Raw genomic sequence first — 21,669 nt, forward strand, 5'->3', positions numbered from 1 at the left:
AACCATCTTCGACTCACGCGCAGGTGCGCATCCCTCAGCAGGTGCGCGCTGCTGACGTCACTGCCTGGTTACAAACTGCCAGGAAAAGATTCTCTCACTTAGTTACTGAGTTCGTTCAGACGCACCGGAGACGGTTCTGGAGCCGGTTTTAAGCCAATGGTTTGTAAAGTTTTAAAACCGTAGAAGTTGTCTTTTAGCAGGTAGGGGGCAAAAGGTGGAGGCTGAGACGGAAAATGGGTAAAAAACGGGACGAGGAGAATCCGACGTCTGCATACGGTGAGTCTGCCGTTAATTTACCCAGAGGAGCCGGTTAAAGTTAAAACACCACCGCTAGCTAACAGCAGGCTTAAATTAGCTAGCTAGGAGTTAACCAGTCGTGATAAATTATATTTATTTATCATATCATACAATAAAGAAAAAGTTGGAAACTTTGATTTTGTGCAAATATTTATCATCATTAATGTAATTTTCAGGCAAAACGAGTGATTTTGTGTCACGGCTGAAGTGTTGGCATGTTAAACGTCACTGGTGGCTAATTAGCTAATAACCCGTTTAAATCAAAGCTGTACAGCACCTCGTTTTAAAAATTATTTTTAAAAACATGTAAATCTGCTTACTGGTGTTTATAGTAATAGGAATATCGGAAATATATGCTTAAGTCCCAATGTAGACTATCTACTCTAACATCAATAAACATAGTTATTGTTTTACAAATGATCCAGTTCTTTATCACAGCTTATTATAGATGAATCAAAGCACCTGATCTAAACCTAAAACACTGATTAAAATACACCAATAGCTCTCAGTGAACAAATGAGTAGAGCTACAACTATAAACTGGTAAATGATGATGATAATAATAATAACTTTATTTATATAGCACTTTTAGAACAGCAATATATAGGAGACAATTCAGAGCAGTCAATTAAAATAAATGGTGAAAATGACAGTAAATTAAATGAATAATTATCTAGATTTGCACGCAACTCTAACAAGGGAACTCGGCAGTTTGAAAATTAAAGAATAAGATTGAAGGTTAATGTCAGCTGCTAAATTATTTACCAACAATTTCTTAATGGTAATAATAATGACTGAGCTTCTTATAATTAACTATGTGTTTCAGAAAGCATCGCCAAGTAGTTACTCTAGTTAATTGGGTTGACTAATTTATTCTTTCAGTCATCTTTAATTTAAATCCACATTATTTTAAACTTTATAACCTTCTTAAATATTCTAAAATTAGGTTTCTGGTTTTCTTATAGCCATAAATCGGTCGGCCAGTATTTCCCAGCGCCTAAAGACACATCCTCAGATGTCTTCTTTTGGTCCTCAAACCTACTTTTAATTCTTTACTCTCGAGTAAAAAAACCAGGATGAGTTTTGTGGACAGAACAAGACCTTTGAGACACAGATTTTTATTGAAGTGCCATCTTATGACATTTTATAGAGCAAACAACTCACGAGAAAATAATCGAGAAAGATATTTCTAACTCGTATATCTGGACCTACGTGGTCAACTCATGATTAAAATGATTAAAAAATAAGTTTTACCTTCCTGTAATAGTATATTGGAGCCTTTCACTTTTGTCTGTTTAAATAAAAATCCTTTGAAATCGTTACGTTTTTACATTAATGCTCCCATTAACTTCCAAACTGAGGCTACGATCTATTATAAGGTCACAAGTACACACTACTTCATTTTTTAGGGACAACGCCTTACTTTAACCACACTGTCAGATGAACATGTTGTTTTAATCACTAGTTAAGTGTGCTTTGTTGGGTTTAAATGATAATATGTCCCCAAAAAAGACTGGCAGCCAAGCAATCATAACTCTCTGAAGACATTTAGAAACCGAGCGGGAAATAACTGGTCTCATGTCTTAACAATTTCAGAGAGCACACCAATAGAAATTAAATTAGATATGAGAACTGCATCATGATTGATTAAAAAATTAAAAATAATATCATTAATAAGGAGAGAGAGAAGGTGGTACAGGTTGAGTTTGATTGTAAATGTTGGTTTTAGAGCAGCAGCTAGAGATAATTTTCATTATCAGTTATTCAGAAATGTTAATCAGTTTATTTATTGTAGTCTTAGAACACCAACAAAGCAGTGAAAAATACTTCCCAGAGTTGAAAGTGTTGTTTCAGTACGCCGTCTTTGCACGACCAACAATCCTAACCTGAAAAATATTCAGTTCCTTGCACTAAAGAGTTTAAAAGTTGATATTATATACAGTTGTAAAGTGTTTGAGGACTTAAAACAGTCTAAGTAGTTGCTGATTTGTTTTTGTGATTAAATATTAATTTGTAATCCATTTACAGGCAGACATTTAGAAATTTTATGTTCCAGTTTACAGCCACTGAAGCCAATTGAGAATCCTAACTTAGTTTAGTTAGAAAGTTACTCAAATGACTGTTTTCATCAAGATATTTGCTAGTTTATTGATGAGCTCTTTGGCTCAAAAAATTGCTACATTGTTGGCTGTGATTTCATGAGTGTTGACCCAAGAGTGAAGATGCATTGAAGGGAAACATGTTGTGTTTTAGATTTTAAAAGGAGATATTGAGCAGCCACTGTCTCTGCTGATGCTGAAACATCTCAGACCTTCTGTGTCTGCTAGTCCCTGTTTACTCTCTGTGACATCTGAAGATCTGATGTGTTCACAGTCTGTTGAAAGTCTGGGAGGTTTAGAAAGGCTCCAGCAAACAAACCCTCCCTGGGGGTAAATAGCAAATCAGGTTTCACGTCTCCTCAAATATCTTAAATAAACACCAAAGGTTAGGATGACAGCAAGTTATGTGTCCAAAGTGTTGTAGCTGACACTTCAATAGACGCAGCGTTACCATGACAACCATTGTATGTAAATGCATTAGCGTGGAATTAGCTTTCTGTGACTCTCTACTATTGTACTGGTCTTCATGAGGAAATGGTAATTCTTTTAAGTGTTGACGACACAACTAGACCTGTTAGGACAGTCAGAGATTTCAAGCGGCTTCATTTTATTCTGTTTCCTTGTTCAGAGCAGTTCCACATTTTTTCTGTTAAAGTATAAACACTCAGAGTCGAGAAATAAATGGCCAGCTGGAGGTTGTTGTTGCAAATCATTGACCAGAAAAGTTGTTCAAGCTCCTTAAAGAAACTTCAACTATATTAGTTTAAGAACAACTTTATCTCGTTTAGAACAACTTTCACTAATATGGAGCAACTGTAGCAAATGTAAAGCAATTTTAATTCACGAACACTAGCATCCAAAAGTTTGTGGTCACTTAGAAATGCCTTATGTTTGAAAGGAAAGCATTTTTTTTTTGATGAAGATAGCATTAAATCAATCATAAATCCAGTGTAGACATTGTTAATGTGGTAAATGACTTTTGTAGCTGGAAACAGCTGATTTTTAATGGAATATCTCCATAGGGGTACAGAGGAACATTTCCAGCAACCATCACTCCTGTGTTCTAATGCTACATTGTGTTAGCTAATGGTGCTGAAAGGTAGCCTAGCCGCGCTAGACAACCCACGGCAGCGAATTTAATTCTCTGCCAGGGTGGGTCTAGTTACCCTCCATAAGGCTCGAGGCTGGATGCTCCTAAAACTGGCTGGACCAATCACCATGAAGTGTAGAGTCAGAAGGCGGGCGTAACTAAGTAACGACAGAGGCGCGATGATTCTGAGAAACAACTGGCGCACAATAAACAGTTATCTTTGGACTCGGCTTTGGCCACAGCCCTTAAAGATTTGAAGCTAAAATTCAACTTGAAAGATAAACAAAGGACGGCACTGAAGTGTTTCATTGAGAAGAAAGACGTATTTGGACTTATGCCGACGGGATATGGCAAATCCTTAATATACCAGTTGGCTCCGCTGGTTGGGAAGCTAATGGGACTTAGCCACAATCTGCCGGCGCTCTAGGAACTACGTCAGCCTATTCGTTGTGCTGATTGGTTGTATACCTACCCAATTGCTGCAGAGTGATTTGAAAGACAACCTTTTAGCTCGCCTCCCTCCCTGTCGAGCGGCCCTAGACAGTTGCGTCTTCAGAACATGGGTCTAGCGCGGCTAGGCTAGCTGAAAGGCTCATTGATGATCAGAAAACCCTTGTGCAGTTATGTTAGCACATGGAGAAAAGAGAGGCAACAGGGAGATGATTCTGAAATGCAAATAAATATACTTAAATACTTCAAACAAAGGAATCATGATGGGGTCAATTTTAGTAAACTGTGTGACTGTTTTTTTAGAGCGATAGAGATGGACCCAGAAAGTTCATTTCATTGATTAATTTTATGGTGTTAAGTTGAATTAATTAGCTAATCAACTAAAATCCATCAGTCCAATTATCAACTTGTTGTAATTTGTGAAGCCAAAATAAATATTTGTCCTCAGATGTGAGGATTTTATGTATTTTTCCTTCTCATATATACTGATTTTAAAAAAAACATCTTCTGGACAACAATAACCAACAGTAAGACACCATCCTGGGCTCTGAGAAATAATCGTGACCATTTTTCAACATTTTTTGCCATTTTATTCACTAGATTATGAGTAAATTTTATGGATCGATAAAGACATTAATCTCCTGGCACCAATATAATCTCTTTGAATATTTATACTAAATCCTTTGTGTTGTTTTTAGATGTTTTCCCATAACACTTAAAATCAATCTGTCCTTCCCTTCATATGCTGCTCGACTTTTTCATTCAGATTCTTTACTCCTCTTGGATAATCCTGTGCCTGCTGCAGGTGACCAATTAACCAGCTTCTCTTTTAAAGACATATATAGCAGGGTGAGGCTTGCCCATAAACCACACGTATTATAAAATACTTTCAGGGTTTTCATCCTTTCAGTCAGCTGACCTGTTCCTTTCTTCTCCCAGATGTTTCATAGTTGCTTTCATAGATTCTGTTACTCAACAGTTCGACACCCGTTCTCTCTTTGCCGTCACTCCTCTTTAGCCAAGGTCAGGCTGTGACCTCCACACCCACTGTCATTTACAATTTTGCAAATTCAGGCAGTAAAAATGCCTTGTGTCTGGGCTACAAAGTTTATATGCTTTCTTGATTTTATTACAATGACATAAAAACTGAAAGGTCGTCCACCTGTTGAGTCACTGTGAGGCTTTTTCCCGTCGTCCTTAAAACGCACAACAGGATCCTAGCAGAGCGACATTTGACACTTATGCCATCACAGAAGGCCAATAGGGGACAGATAGGTGGCCTTCTTGTCAAATTCATGCTTCTTTGTCTAATGACATTCACACGCATATTATTTACATATCCTCCAGAGATGTTAGAACATTAACTCTGGTCTTATCTGGCGTTTAGAGCGTCAGTGTTGAGCCACCAACATCATGCATCCTGTTTTAATATTTGCATCCTACTCCCAGAACCTGGCGTGGCTGACTATGTTGACACATTCAGCCTTATTCAAATTACAGCCAGAGCAGGTAAATTTAGTCCAGCTGCAGTGAGAAGAGCTGCCTGGAAAAAACGTGGCTCCCTTTGGAACAATCCTATCAGTCCAGCATGTTGGTATTTGCATGTCAGACGGTGAAGGGAACAAACACCAAAGGAGATCCTGCTCACTTTTAACTCACCTGGCTGACCTCAAACTACAAATTTTAATATTTCCATCCATCCTTATCCCTTATCAGCACCAGCCTGGACACTATGAGGCAGAAAAACGTAGCTGAGAATAAAAAAATAAAATAAAATAAAAACGCGATATCAAATAAATCTACATTCTCTCTTCTGCTGGAGAGAGTAGCAGTTATACAGGGAGTCCATAAAGTCTCATCACAGTTAATTTAAATTCTTTAAATTGTGGAGACTTTGTGGACACGCTGTGTTTTTCTTTTTCATCACTATAACCCCGATTTCATTTAAGCCATTTTTTTCCCTCTCACTCTGTATAATCTGTTTAAATATCCAATACTTTTTCTATGATTTTGCTCTTATTTTTTCAGTTTTTTTTTTTCAGCTTAGCTCCAGCTGCTTATCCAAAACAGAAAAAAACAACCCTTCACACTGAAGAGTCATTTGGCTTTCAGCTGAAGTTTTCTTCAAAATAAGTGCATCTTCTGCGTATGATCACATGTGAGTCATATGTTGATTACAACGTTGGGAAATAAAGTTAGTGTTTGGCTGATTTCCTACAACGATGACTGGTTCTGTCGGGTTATTATTGCCCAATGAGATGATGCAGCAGAAGCTAATTTAGCCTCAGATATACTATTCTCATGACAGGAATGTTGTCAGGTAGGAAATTCAAGAAATCGTCTCAAGCAAATTTTCGTCTTGGTGCTGCTCCATTAAATAATTACATGTGTTTGACTCTGGTCTGAAAACAAAACTTTGAATTCAAATTCTATTCAAATAGCCCAGAGCTTTTATAGTCAGTCCTGTGCCTCGGTTTAGATCCTTTTCTCTTTCCTCTCTGCGCTGTGATTGCACATACAGCGACTAACGTGAAATAAAATCCTCTTGTTTGTGTGAAGACAAACGTCTTCCACTGGATCCATCGTTTGTTTCTGCCAGGAGTCTTTCTCTGCGTTCCAGGAAACAACAACACTTTTCTTCCCGGCAGTACAGTCCCTCTGTTCCAGTGATTATATCGTAAAGCAGCTGTGAGCCAGCAAACCATAAAATATAAAAATGACTCTCTGTCTTTGTCTCTTCAAGTTCTTCGGATTCACTTGTGATGTAATTCATTAACTCTTAGGAGAGGACACAGGGAGGACGTTTATTGCTTAGAAGCAGCAACACTTTGTTTTAGTAAACACTCAAACAAATCATCATGAAACTTAACCCAGTAACAGGAAAAATAACACCCAGACATTATTAAGGCAGCAGCAGTCTGAGCTTTGTGTGGATAGACTTCTGTCCTTGTGTTTCTACAGTACACACACACACACACACACACACACACACACGGGTTAGGTCAACAGTGCGTTTCCTTGAGGTGTTACTGAGTGAAGTGTTGTTCCAGAAATAAGTGATAAATGACTCGTGTCCTTTTATAATCTGACCACAAACAAGGAAGCTGTTGATTAATGCTGCATGACTCTTTGTTTTTCCAGGAGAACCTGCTCAGTACGACCCAACCTTCAAAGGTCCCATCCACAACAGGTTAGTCTCACTGGTCGACCACAGTAAATAATCTACAACAGGAGTGTCCAACATGAGGCCCATGGGCCAAAAGCGGTCCTCCAGAAGGTCCAATCCGGCCCTCAAAGTGTAAAAATTCCAGAGAAGATGTGAACTGCAGATTGTAAATTAGTAAAACTATAAAATGATTTCTAGACCATGACAAGTTGTTTGGATCATAAAGTAAAATATAGATTGTTCTTTTGTCATTTTGTGTCTCATTTTTGTAATATTTTGTCTTGTTTTTGCCTTTTTTGTCATTTTATTTCGTTTTTGTCATTTTGTTTCTCATTTTTGTCGTTTTGTGTTTCCTTTTTGTCTCACTTGTGTTTTTTGTCTTACTTTTGTCGCTTTGTCTTTTGTTTTATTTGTTGTTTTGTGTATCGTTTTTGTCGTTTTGTGGGTTTTATTGTCTCACTTGTGTTTTTTGTCCATTTTGTTTGCGCTTTTTAACTTTTTTGTCACATTTTTTGTCTATCTTGTTTTCTTTCGTGTCGTTTGTCTCATTTTTGGTCATTTTGTTTCTCCCTTTAGTCGTTTTGTGTCTCGTTTTTGTAATGTCTTGTTTCTTGTTTTTTTTAATCTGATTTTTGTCATTTTGATCATAAAGTAAAATACTCAATCGTTTAGTTCCAGATGACTAAATGTTGTGTTCCTTTGTAGACACTCTGATCTGGAAGTTTTAATGTGGAAATGATAAACTGAAGTATGATTTTGTTGAAATTGAATTTATTTTTCTTCAGGTTGTTCATGATGTTTTGTAGAAAGATAATTCCTTAAATGTGGACCTTTTTGCACTAAACTAAGAAAAAAATTGTAGTTGTGGTTAGTTATAGGTTATTAAGCTGTGATTTTATTGGTTACTTCAGATCAAACTGGGCTGAATGTGGAACCTGAACTAAAATGACTCTCCTGATCTACATGGAAACTCAAATTCTTTGTCCAGCTGTGGGGTTTCTGTTGTCCTGTGTTGGTCTTTGTGTGTGTTTGTGTCCACTGATGGAATCACATTTATCACCTCCAAGGCAAACTTCATCCTGTCCTCTCACCCCTGCTGCTCTGTCTGTTTATCCACAGAGGATGCACCGACATCATCTGCTGTGTTCTGTTTCTGCTCGTCGTCCTCGGCTACATAGCAGTTGGAATTTCAGGTGAGAGAAACCCAAAAACACTTTTAAATCATCCTGTCTTAATCGGTCATTTTGCTCCAACAGCTTTTGGTTTGCTCCGCTAACGGCATCGCAACTTTCTGTTTCCTGCCTTCAAAGTATGGTTCAGCGTTTTGGGAAATACGTTCAGCCATTTTCTTGCAGAAAGCTAGACGAGGAAATCAGTACCATTTTGTGTTTGTTCACTATGAAGCCAGAGCTGGTAGGTGGTTAGCTTAGCTTAGCATAAAACCTGGGAACAGATACAGGTAGCCGTTTTTTTCCAGCTGTAATCAAGTTCTCCAAATAAAACACTTCTCTTGTTTCATTAATACAAACAAAAACCAGAATTGTAAAATGACAGTTAGTGATTTTGAGGCAGATGTATATTGGATTCATAGTCATGTGTTTGAGTGACTTTCTGGAATCCATTAATTTTCTGGCATCAACAGTGACATTCACGTTTAATGATGTCTTTAATATGCTGAGCAGATTACTAATAGATCACTAAATGTTCCTCTGGTGTTCTCTGTAAACATCCAGTCAGCAGCTCTTTATTGCCCCGTCCTCAAACTCATTCCAGCACTGCTTGGCCCCGTTTCTTATCTAAAGTCAACAGTGGGTTGATCGTTTATGCGGTCGATTTATGTGTGTCAATACGATTAGATAGTACGTCCCAAATAATCAGCTATTACTTCCACTGGAGGTGAAATCGCTGGTTGGCTACGGTGGACAGGTAGTGGGTAAGTGGAGAGTTTTACTGCCCGCTGTTTACATATTCCAACCTGGATTTATTGATTTGAATCATCAAAATGTTCTGTCACTGATTATGAGACAAGCTGTGGTAACAATCAAGGATTTAAATTGTTTTAAATCATTTGGCAGAAGGTTTTGTCCTCAGCTATTTATAAGTTAATTCAAACCAAACTTGACAGGAGCAGGAGAGATGAAAGTGCGTCCTGTTACGCCCTCTTGTGGCTGGTGTGACAGAGTTCATGAGTTGCTGCGTTTACACCAAATTCTATGAGGTGATTTTAGTCGAAATGCTGCTTTTCACACATTTTATTTCAATGTGTGTTCACATAAATGGCCATTTCTAACCTTCACCCCCTGTCAAAGGTTTTAGGACACTTTCTCATTCAAATGAAGTAGAACCTGTCCTACAACTTTTGACAGGGGGTGTATCTACCAAATTTGGTACACATATGCAGCACATCAGGCTGAACAAAAAAGTCAGTGACAGCCACATTCCAAACCCAACAGGAAGTGAGCTATTTTGTGTTGAATGTCAGATTTTGCCCATTTTTCATTTTTTTCTAGAGTGAACTCCTCCTAGGGGGAAACTCCAATTCACTTCAAATTCAGCCAGTACATACAGGAGGCCTTAATGATCCAAAGTTATTAAAATCTTTTTCCAAAGTCAAAGGGTGTGTCTGTGGCGGCCTCTGGAATTTTGATCCTTCGCCATGAAATTTCAAATGCTGTGTAAATGCCCTGAACATGCTCCAATCTGCCTGAAACTTTACATGTATGATCAGAGTCCTGCCCTGATCACATCCATGTGATGAAATACACCCCCTGTCAAAAGTTGTAGGACAGGTTCTACTTTATTTGAATGAGACAGTGTCCTAAAGCTTTTGACAGGGGGTGTATATCTGAACATGAGGCTGTCTGTCAGAATACTAACGAATAAATGAATGTGATAGAGTAGGACTGGATCATTAGCTGTTACTCTTTTGTGTCACAGCTTTTTAACTTGTGTGTTTTTTTTCTCCATCAGCTTGGCTCTTTGGAGATCCTAGACATGTCCTTTATCCAAGGAATTCAACAGGGTGGTACTGTGGCATTGAACCAAATGAGTAATTGAATATTTGTTTTGCTATTTAGTATTATTCTAACAGGCCAAATGTGTACATATTTATCAGCTTAACAAAAAATTAAACTAACCTCCTTTTCTTTTCCAGAAATCGGCCTAATCTGTTCTACTTTGATGTTCTCAAATGTGCCGTGTCTGTGAACATTATGGCACAGTCTCTTAATGGTTTCCAGTGTCCAACCACACAGGTAGAGACATCTGCTGAGCGGTATCGTTTTAGAGCATTACTGTGCTTTTTATCCAGACTCTCACAACTATTCATCTCTTTCACAACCCACAGGTGTGTGTAGAACGATGCCCCACTGACTTCTACGCTCTCACACCTCTTGATTATTTCGAAAATCCCGTAGACGTTTTCAATGCAAGCCTGTGTGTGCCGTCCTTCGACCTGACAACGACCGACCTGGTAGGATATAGATGCTGATCTCTGTTGTAAAGTTACGTAAAGAGTTCATGCAGTTGACAGCAGTCAGTCTAGATTTATTTGGTTTTCCTGTTTTTCTAAACAACTTCATGATGGAAGTCTTTTTTTTTTTTTTTTTCCTTTTTTTAGACCGTTCAACAAATTGTGGACCAGGATCTCTGTCCTTTCTTCTACGTACCCACAATCCCTGGTGAGTAGATAGATAGATAGATGCTGTATTAATCTCGAGGGGAATTCAAAGTATTCAGCAGTTTACATGCAGGAACAAAAAGGCAAAACAGGCAGGTTAGTATCATGAACATTAAATGTTAGTATATGCTCTAAAACACTTGCTGTACAATACTATAAACAAAACACTTCTATTTTTTACATCTATAGATCAGTTGTATTAAAAGTCAACAAACAGTATTTCCACCTTTATAGGCACCGTGATTTAAAGTGACTTAAGTTGTTTAAAGTGATTTTGACAGGTAGTACAAAAACAGTAAACGTGTAGGTTCAGCTTTAGTCCTAGTCTGAGATTTTAAACCTTATTTCCTCTGCTGTCAGTGCTGGGGAGATGTTTGCCCGATGCTTCAGCCCTGAACGTGATCCCTTCATACTTCTCCAGTGTTCCCGGCCTCCCCTCCTCCATCAATGAAACCTCCAACACCATCAGGAACGGCACTGTGTGAGAGATCATGCTGCTTATTGAAGAACAAAATCTAAATGGTCCTAACCACTTTAGAAATAGGGACACTTTCATAACCCTGTCTCTTTCTCCTCCTTACCTCCAGCATAGGGTCGTTGAATCTGTGAGTTTTTTGTGTTGTGTCTGGTTGTCGTTGCTGTAATTGATCAGTTTGCCTCAGGTGGTCTTGGAAGTCATGGAAACACTCTGTTGGAGCATTAATGTGTCCTCTTCTTTCAGTGTCTGTCCCCCGATACTGAATGTCCAGGTTGTCTCTATTTTCTGACCTCGTCTTGCTTCGTTTGTGTGTCATTAGAAGGGGGAGTGAAGAGAAAATTAGATTAAAAAGTAGTAGCTGTCAGCTGGATGATGATCACCTCATGAAAGTGGGTATTTAACTTTTCACCGTCTAAACTTTTAGGGACGTTGTGAACGGATTCAGCGCCAGAGACATCGGCCTCCGAATCTTTGAGGATTTTGCATCGTCGTGGCCGTGGATTCTTGTGTGAGTTAACCTTCTGAGCCACATGGCTGCCACCTGCTGGCCACAGAGAGAAACTCATCTGAAGGTGTTTTAACCCTCCTGTTGTCCTCATTTACAGGCAATAAAAAAATACTGTTTCCTTGTCTGAAAAAAATCCAAAAAATCAGCAAAAAATTCTCCAAATTTCTGAAAATTTGCAAAACCTTTAGGAAGAAAATTCCAATAATTCCTTAGAAGTTTTTTTTTTACATCCCCCAAATGTGGCAAGAAAATTCTTGTAAATATTTTCAAAAATTAAGCAAAAATCTTCCAAAAAAGTCCTAAAAATATCTAAAATTATTACAGATTTATCAGTACAACGTCTAAAATTCACTGGATTTTGGTTCTTAAAGAAACATTTTTTTAAAACATTTTTTTTCTGCCAAAAAAATGTTCAAAAATTTCCCCGACACTGTGGACATCAGATAGCCTAGCCGCGCTAGACAACCCACGGCAACGAATTTAATGCTCTGCCAGGGTGGGTCTAGTTACCCTCCATAAGGCTCGAGGCTGGATTCTCCTCAAACTGGCCGGACCAATCACCATGAAGTGTCGAGTCAGAAGGAGGGCGTAACTAAGTGACGACAGAGGCGCGACGATTCTGACAGAAACAACCGGCGCACAATAAACAGTTATCTTTGGACTCGGCTTTGGCCACAGCCCTTAAAGATTTGAAGCTAAAATTCAACTTGAAAGAAAAACAAAGGACGGCACTGAAGTGTTTCATTGAGAAGAAAGACGTATTAGGACTTATGCCGACGGGATATGGCAAATCCTTAATATACCAGTTGGCTCCGCTGGTTGGGAAGCTAATGGGACTTAGCCACGATCCGCCGGTGCTCTAGGAACTACGTCAGCCTATTCGTTGCACGCATTGGTTGTATACCTACCCAATTGCTGCAAAGTGATTTGAAAGACAACCTTTTACTCTCCCTGTCGAGCGGTCCTAGACCCTTGTGTCTTCAGTGCTGGGTCTAACGAGGCTGGGCTAGACATCAGAAGTTTCACTGTGAAAATATATTTTTTCCAAATTTTCAGACTTTAAAGGCATCTTCAACAAACCAAAAGATTTTGTTGACATAAATGTTAGTAACATGGATAAAATATGAACATTTTTAACATGGTAATAATGATAATAATAACATATTAAAATGCATTAGATTAGTGCTCGGTGAGTGTATCTATCTGTGTTACAGGTTGCTGTGCTTCTTTATTTTACACTACTCTACAGCGTACATGTCTCATATGTCTGACAGATTAATAATCTACAGTTCCTCTTCATAACATTCCCTCCTGTCTGTTGTCAGTGGTCTGCTGATAGCCATGCTGGTCAGTTTGCTCTTCCTGCTGCTGCTGAGGTTCATCGCTGGCATCATGGTGTGGGTCCTCATCATAGGAGTCCTGGGGGCCGGAGCTTACGGTAAAAACCCTCACCTGGAACAGTTTCTAAGTCAGACGCTGGTTTCTGTCTGTAGATGTTTTTATAGTTAGGCAGCCTACATTTTGCATTGCAAATTTATTTATTTTTATTGGAAATTTTAATTGTATTTCTTGAAAAGTCTTCAGAGATGGATTATGTACATGATGGTTTTTATTTTTAGAAGTGAAGTACAATGCACTCCAATTCAAAGAGTTTTCCATTTACATTTTTACTGAACACCAAATATTTAGGACGACTGTTTCTGCGTTTCCACTGCAGGGATCTGGCATTGCTACTGGGAGTATGAGAACTTCAAAGACGCCAGCATCAGCGATGTTGGTTTAACCACCAACTTCCAAACCTATCTGCAAGTTCAGGAGACCTGGCTGGCCTTCTGTGAGTCTGGTTAAAATACTTTTGGTCCTGTTTAACAAATTATTTTTTAAAATTCCACACAGAGATTGCATTTACACTCAACAGCTTTTAACAGCTTTAACCCTCGTGTCGTTTTGCGGGTCAAAATTGACCCGTTTTAAAGTTTGAAAATGTGAAAAAATATATTTTCACAGTGAAACTTCTGATGTCCACATTTTCAACATTTCTGGGAAATCTTTGAACATTTTTTTGGTGGAAACAAAGAAATGTTAAAAATGTTTCTTAAGAACATTCACATAAAAATCAACCAAAATCCAGTGAAATTCACTGGATTTTGGTTGATTTTTATTATATGTATGTAATCACTTTAGATATTTTTAGGATTTTTACTCATTTTTGAAAATATTTACAAGAATTTTCTTGCCACATTTGGGGGATTTTTTAATCAAACTTTTAAGAAATTATTGGAATTTTCTTCATGAAGGTTTTGCAAATTTTCAGAAATTTAGGGATTATTTTTGCTGAGTTATTGGAAATATTGGAAACAATATTTTTTGGTGCCTGTAAATGAAGACAACAGGAGGGTTAAAAGCCAGTACAGATAATGAAAGGTGTAGCATGGAGTTGTGTCTCTTTAAACTTTCACGTTTTTATAAATAAACACATTAAAATCATTGTTGGCGTACATGCAGTCATCTGTCGTGTTTACAGCACTGTTTGAGTAATGATGTTGTAAAACGCCTCCAGTATTTATAACGGATGACCCAGATTAGGGGTTATGGTTCACTTTTATGTCTGCAAATCAACAAATAAATCTCATTGGATGGTGTTTCTTTCCATAGATTTCCTAATTAGACTACATGTGTTTGGCATAAGGAGATGCACAATAAGCTCCAGAGTCTTTTTACCGTCTGTATTTATCTCATTGTTTGTCAGTGATCATCATATCGGTGGTGGAGGGGATCATTCTTCTGACCGTCATCTTCCTGCGGACTAGAATCCTCATAGCCATCGCCCTCATCCAGGAGTCCAGCAAGTGAGTCACTGAACTCTAGCAATTAAATATATGTGAAAATATTCATAGACTATTTATTTGTTTGTGTCACTTAGTGACATCCAGGAGCAGCTGGCAGCTTTTGGTTAGAATGTCTTCATGTTGTTCACCGTCAGTCCATCAACACACATTAAATTTCATTACAACTATGACAGTTTGGTTTTTTTGGCCCGCTTTCTTGACATATGCTTCAGTAATGACTGGATCTTCTGATGCTTAAAAGATCAATCTGAATTTCAGCCAGATTGTTCAGACTACACACATTTTTTTTCCTCACTTGGAGAAAAACAGTGTTGAAGCATCATTCCAGTGAACTCCAGCAGTGCTGCACCTGTTCACATAGAGAGCAGTACTCCTCCAAGGACGCTCAGTCGAATCATTTCCAACGGCTGAATTCTTGAAAACATTCCTGGTAGAAATCACAGCAACATAGAACGTGTCCATTTAATATAAATGTACCCAGAAACTAAATAATGTGACACTGAGCACAGGCGTGTGTTCTGCATGTGTACGGATACCGGATCACGTGACCTAAATATGTAGTGGACAACTCAGAAACAGCCCCACAATGTAATCAGTTGTTCCTTGGATCATTTCTGATGGATAAGTCCTCAGAGGTGGATTTGTAGTAGGATCACAATCAGCTGATGTCGTGTTCACTGGTTGTCATGGTTACAGTGACGCTATCTCACAGTGCTACAGAAATGTTTAACAAATCCGTGGATCCAGACTATAAGCTGCATCACTGCCAGAATCTGATCACTTGGTCCTTTTGTCATTTCTGACCTTCAATGAAAATTTCATCCAAATCCGTTATTCCGTTTTTGAGTAGTGTTGCTAACAGACAAACCAATGCCCGTCGTAGCATAGCTAGTACATAAAAAAAGTACATAAAAATGCCCTCAGCAGCTGAGTCTCCAGTTTCTCCACATTTCTGCTGCAACATTCCTCAATAGAAAGGCAGCTTCCCCCAAAATGTTTTAGAAAACAAAACATAAAATGCATTAGGATTGTTTTTATACTTTTATCTGAAGCCAGTTTTCTATAATCAGTGTGTTGGTCTGTATTTTACTGTGACACCCTATCATAACCTCATGATGTGTTTTTATTCTACAGAGCCATCAGTCACATGATGTCTGCTCTGCTCTACCCTCTGGTCACCTTCGTCCTCCTGCTGGTGTGTGTCGCTTACTGGGGCGCCACGGCTTTGTATCCTTTACTATGACGTCTGCGTGTGTGTGTGTGTGTGTGTGTTTAATGCAGGCTGGTAGAGTGTCTATCAGAGGTTTTTACTGTTCACACCTCAGAGCACCAGTTCTTCTCTCTAACCAGTGAATGCAGATATTTGGCCACTTCAGGCGACCCGATCTACAAAGTGGTGGCCCTCAACGCCACGATGGACGACTGTGAAAGCATCAACGGGACCGCCGACTGTGAACCTGAGGTGTGTGTGGATAAATCTGTAACCTGCATTTGTTCCTCAGGTGTAGGCAGTAGAAGAGAATGAATGTAAGATACGACTGTAAAGCTGAGTTGACAGCTGTCTGGTAGATGGAAATGAACAGGAACATATCAAGCCTCGTTCTTCCATCCTCTTGTTAGACCTTCAGCCCGTCAGATTACCCAGGATGCTCCTCAGTCAGCTGCATCTTCATCAAGTACAACGAGGAGGGTCTCTTCCAGAAGAGCGCCATCTACCTGCAGATCTTCAACGCCGTGGCTTTTCTCTGGTGTGTCAACTTTGCCATCGCTCTGGGTCAGTGTACGCTGGCCGGGGCCTTCGCCTCCTACTACTGGGCCTTCAACAAACCCGAAGACATCCCAACGTTCCCTGTGTGTGGCGGCTTCATGCGCTCACTGAGGTATGTAAATGAGCTGCTGTTGGCCGGTTAAACTTCTGACCAAACCCCAGACGGCTAAATGGAGCCATTTCTGGATCACTGGAGTCATGAATACCACCGCGGTTTAACACAGGAACTGTAGGGTGATGCTTCACGAAGCTGTAGTCATTTAAAAGCTTTACCCAAAAAACTTCAACTATTTTATCCCACTGTGAGATAAATTCATAACAGCTGACTGCAGTTCCCACGCTGTCTGATAGGGGGCGCTTTAGATTTAATGATATATAGCAGGAGAACTCAGCAGTAACTGAACACACCGTAGCTTTAACCCTCCTGTTGTCCTCATTTATAGCACCAAGAAATATTGTTTTCTTGTCTGAAAAAAGTTAAAAAGTTCAGCAAAAAAATTTCCTAAATTTCTTGCAAAAACCTTCAGGAAGAAAATTCCAATAATTCCATAAAAGTTTGATTAAAAAAAAAATCCTCCAAATGTGGCAAGAAAGTTCTTGTAAATATTTTCAAAAAATGAGTAAAAATCTTCCAAAAAATGAGTAAAAATATCTAAAGTGATTACATATATATCAGTAAAATTTCTAATGTTTTCTTTAAGAATAGTCACATAAAAATCCACCAAAATTCAGCGAAGTTTGCTGGATTTTGGTTGATTTTTTTTTTTTTTTTTACTTTTTTCTCTACATTTCTTTTTTTTCCACCCAAAAATGTTCAAAGATTTCTCAAAAATGTTGAAAATGTGGACATCAGAAGTTTCACTGTGATTTTTTTTTTTCTTCCCACATTTTCAGACTTTATAACGGGTCCGTTTTTAACGACACGTGGGTTAAAGCGTTATTTTACGGACCACACTGACGACGTTATTTTTCAATTTATTTCATGTTGCGTGTCTGTACAGAGATGATCTAATAATTACTCACTGCGACCATTAAAGACATGAACACCAGGGGCAAATCAACGTGCTCTTTGATCGTGTACTCGTCTGTATCTGAAGTTCTCATCCATCTTTAAATACATGATGTTTGTTCTTTCATTCCAGGTACCATGTGGGCTCCTTGGCGTTCGGTGCTCTGATCCTGACCCTGATCCAGATTATCAGGATTGTTCTGGAGTACATCGACCACAAAACCAGCGGTGAGGAAGATGGAGTTCATTTCTGCAGCGTCACTGTCAAAACAAAACCACTGATCACAAACAGTGGAGATAAACTGACCCAGGATCAGTCATGAAAGCTTTATTTTTCAAATGAAAAGTTGGCCTGTTAGAGCTGCACTCTAAGATTTATTTTCCAAAAGTTGTTAGAGGAACCTAAACGTGTGAAAGAAGTCACAGGTTCTCGTCTCCTCGTCTCCAGGAGCCCAGAATCCAGTCGCTCGTTTCATACTGACCTGCTTGAAGTGCTGCTTCTGGTGTCTGGAGAAGTTCATCAAGTTCCTTAACAGGAACGCCTACATCATGGTGAGCAGGTCTTCATCCTGTCCTTCCTAAATGTTCACTTTCACAGAGTAGAAACACGCTTCCATTAAAGTCTACGGAGCATTACGGCTTTTATTCAACGCCTCCATCACTAGACTGCACCTGCTTTAATACAGTCTGTTGTATGTTTATTTTCTTAAATGAGTGCTTTTTTCTTCTTGCAGATCGCCATTTATGGGAAAAACTTCTGCGTTTCAGCCAAAAACGCCTTCATGCTTCTAATGAGGAACGTAATCAGGTCGGTGCTGTAGTTCCTCTGTAACGAGACACCCGTCCACTCCATGGACGTGTTTCCATGTTTGACAGGCTGAACAGCGTCGTGTTTTCCGTCTCCTCTCAGGGTCGTAGTGCTCGATAAAGTGACAGATCTGCTGCTGTTCTTCGGGAAGCTCCTGGTGGTCGGAGGAGTTGGTAAGAACGAAGAATTTTTCAACATTTTTTGGCAGAAAAAAAATGTTAAAAACATGTTTCTTTAAGAACATTCACATAAAAATCAACCAAAATCCAGCGCTGGATTTTGGTTGATTTTTATGTGAATGTTCTTAAAGAAAACATTAGTTTTACTGATATATATGTAATCACTTTAGATATTTTTAGGATTTTTTTGGAAGATTTTTACTCATTTTTTGAAAATATTTACAAGAATTTTCTTGCCAAATTTGGGGGATTTTTCTCTGAATAAAACTTTTAAGCGAAACTTTTCAGGAATTATTGGAATTTTATGAATTTTTTGCACATTTTCAGATATTTGGGGGATTTTTTTGCTGAATTTTTGGATTTTTATCAGACAAGGAAACAATATTTTTTGGTGCCCGTAAATGAGGACAGACTTTTCTTTTTTTTAAAAAATCAAAGAATTATGTTTTTTTTTTTTTTTTTTTTTTTTAGATTTTTCATGCTTATTTGTATCTACAATCTTTAATCATACAAATAAAATAAAAATCACCACATTAATAAGTGAGCAAACACAAAAAAGGAGCAACATCAGCTTTAATTTTTAGTCGTTTGTTTGGCGTCACAACCAGCAGAACATTTAGTCGCTGAAGTTAGTTTAGACTACGGCTAAAAGCAGCGTAAATGTTCTCTATTCTCTGCTGGACTGTTACTGTTTGGTGCTGAGCTGCTTCAATGTCAGACTTATTCTGCTGAAAACAGAAACTCATCTTTTGTCACGGCTGTAAGACAAAATGTAAAGACCGCACTCACGCATTACAATAAAATAAATAAGAAGAAGTCTGTGGAGCTTTCTTATCCAATAACTGGTGAAGTGGACAGATGCAACAGATCTAACAGTAAAATCTGCTTTTCGTTTATGCTGAATGTGTTGTGAGACATTTTAGTTTCTCGTTTGGACGGTTTAGTTCACACTTTGGTGGGCAGCAGGTAAAAGTCATGCGAGAAAGAAATGTAGACGTGGAACTTATTCTTCTGTCCAAATAAACTTAACTGACATGAATTCAGTTAATTGTGTCCATGCAGTGTTAGCAAGCCCTAATTCATCATCTTCTATCACTTGCAGAAGCAGCAGTGAGGAAGAACTGTTAGAATGTGTTTTTATTTCAGGGAAGCACAGTAACGGTTTCTATGAAAGCATCACAAACGTTCTTTCCTCCTCCAGGTGTTTTGTCCTTCTTCTTCTTCTCTGGACGAATCGTGCTGCCAGGCAACACTTTCCAGTCTTCAAGCCTCAACTACTACTGGATGCCCATCATTGTGAGTCACCATCTTTGTTTAATAGTTGTGTGTGTGTGTGTTCCAGCCTTGTTGTTTGAACTTGTCGGTGTGTTTCTGTGTTGCAGACGGTGGCGTTTGGCAGCTACCTCATCGCTCACGGCTTCTTCAGCGTCTACAGCATGTGTGTCGACACGCTGTTCCTCTGCTTCTGTGAGTAAATCTGAAGTCAGCATTCACATTTTATGAATGAAATACGGCCTAGTTTACAGTAAAATCACCTCAGTTATCACACTTTGTTTTTTAACACGATAAATTTAAAGTAGAAGACTTAAAAATAACAGTTTGATCCATTAAGACCGAAACACAGGAAAAAATGAGCAAATATTTAATCTGTGTGTGTGCATCTCCAAATATAGGGAAAAAAACCCCAGAAATTATATATAATATATAAACCCAAATATAGAAAAAATAAAAATAAATACATATATATATTTGGGTTTTTAATATTTTAATATATGAAATTTTTGAACATTTTTGGTTGGGAAAAAAAGAATGTTAAAAAATGTTTCTTTAAGATTATTCTTATAAAAATCAACCAAAATCCAGCGAAATTTTGCTGAATTTTGATAGATTTTTCTGTGAATGTTCTTAAAGAAAACATTAGAAGTTTTACTGATATATATGTAATATTTTAGATATTTATAGGATTTTGTTTGGAAGATTTTTACTCATTGTTTGAAAATATTTACAAGAATTTTCTTGCCAAATTTGGGGTATTTTTTTTTTAAATAAAATTTTCCAGGAAATTTTTAAAGAAATTATTGGAATTTGTTTCCTGAAGGTTTTGCAAATTTTCAGAAATTATGGAATTTTTTTTGCTGAATTTTTAAATATTTTTTTCAAACAAGGAAACTGTATTTTTATCTAAATATGGGCAGTAGCTTTTACAGGGCTAATTATTTTAATTAATTACTAATAATGTGTCACTCTGATGTTGGTCTCCAGTGGAGGACTTGGAGCGTAACGATGGATCCATGGAGAAGCCGTACTTTATGTCCAAAAGCCTCATGAAGATCCTCAACAAATCCAACAAAACGCCAAAGAAGCGTCGAGAAAACTGACGTCGTTTTTCCTCCTTCAGAGTTCATAAAACCTCAGCAGCAGCGTCCCACATGTTCAGGTTGTTTTCACCTTTTAACTTCACTCCGTTTTCCTTCCAGATACGTTTACCAGAACTGAACTGCTGATTTTGCACGTTTTAATGATTGTGTGTTTCTTCTACATGTTTGTCTGTAGTATTAATACCTGTGCATAGAAATGGACTGAGTGTGGGACTGAAAGGAATGGGATTCTTTATCCTACTTGACACATTTCTTCATTTGTTGAAAGAGTTTTGTAGCATTTTGTTCCTTGTTTTAAACGACACTTCTGAATGTTTCTGCTGTTAACATTTTAGACGTTTTATTGCGTCGGTTCTTCCACATTAATGCCAGTAAGTTTCAGGTTTTGTAGAGAAAATGTGATTTCTTAGACGGAACAAAAGTGTTTGTAACAAAAACTGTTGTTAAACACATATTATATAAACATATATTTTTAGATATTGTTTGTAAAAAGGTTGTTCTGTAAAAGCAAATATTTTTATGGCAAAATTGTTGATTGTATTGAAAATTGTAAAATAAATTATGAGCTGTAAATATAAATGTGACATCAGTCAATAAATATGTTCGTCGTCTGATCATTCCATTGAACACGTGAACAAATGTTTTAATCATTTTCTGATCTTTAACCGGCTGAAGGTCAGAACTCAGCAGAGACAGAAAGTCACCGTGGTTCTGGACGCCTTTATTCTTTACAACAAAAAGTTAATTTGTGTCTACACGGCTGTAAAATCCTTTTCAGTGCAGCTGGATGTTAGATTGTGAAATCTGCTCACTTCCAGTCGTGTGTCGGATCACGTGATCACATGTTCAGCTTACTGAACATGTGTGAAGCCGTGACATCGCAGCACGTTAACATGTTAATGACTGAACATG

The 21,669-nt window shown here is 38.1% G+C and overlaps 1 protein-coding gene across 1 annotated transcript; it reads left to right on the top strand.

Moving 5' to 3' along the window:
* The first annotated feature begins 86 nt into the window (after nt 1–86).
* On the top strand, nt 87–21,384 carry slc44a4 (solute carrier family 44 member 4). The gene is made up of 22 exons (XM_051956133.1): nt 87–276; nt 7,077–7,125; nt 8,221–8,294; nt 10,072–10,150; nt 10,256–10,355; nt 10,448–10,573; nt 10,721–10,781; nt 11,141–11,261; nt 11,683–11,766; nt 13,092–13,204; nt 13,484–13,600; nt 14,516–14,615; nt 15,750–15,842; nt 15,975–16,077; nt 16,236–16,495; nt 17,526–17,620; nt 17,841–17,944; nt 18,127–18,200; nt 18,303–18,373; nt 19,581–19,675; nt 19,762–19,846; nt 20,642–21,384. Exons 1-22 carry the CDS (start codon nt 234–236, stop codon nt 20,755–20,757), a joined length of 2,163 nt encoding a protein of 720 aa, XP_051812093.1. The 5' UTR covers nt 87–233; the 3' UTR covers nt 20,758–21,384.
* The last annotated feature ends 285 nt before the right edge of the window (nt 21,385–21,669 follow it).

Source organism: Acanthochromis polyacanthus, chromosome 11 (genome assembly GCF_021347895.1).
Source record: "Acanthochromis polyacanthus isolate Apoly-LR-REF ecotype Palm Island chromosome 11, KAUST_Apoly_ChrSc, whole genome shotgun sequence".
NCBI classification, from domain to species: Eukaryota; Metazoa; Chordata; class Actinopteri; family Pomacentridae; genus Acanthochromis; species Acanthochromis polyacanthus.

What these genes read in the sequence shown, in the direction of transcription:
- slc44a4 (XM_051956133.1), top strand. Translation starts at nt 234, where the DNA reads ATGGGTAAAAAACGGGACGAGGAGAATCCGACGTCTGCATACG. An exon ending in CCGCCGACTGTGAACCTGAG is followed by an intron (nt 16,078 to 16,235) that starts GTGTGTGTGGAT and finishes TCCTCTTGTTAG; the next exon opens with ACCTTCAGCCCGTCAGATTA. An exon ending in ACTACTGGATGCCCATCATT is followed by an intron (nt 19,676 to 19,761) that starts GTGAGTCACCAT and finishes TCTGTGTTGCAG; the next exon opens with ACGGTGGCGTTTGGCAGCTA.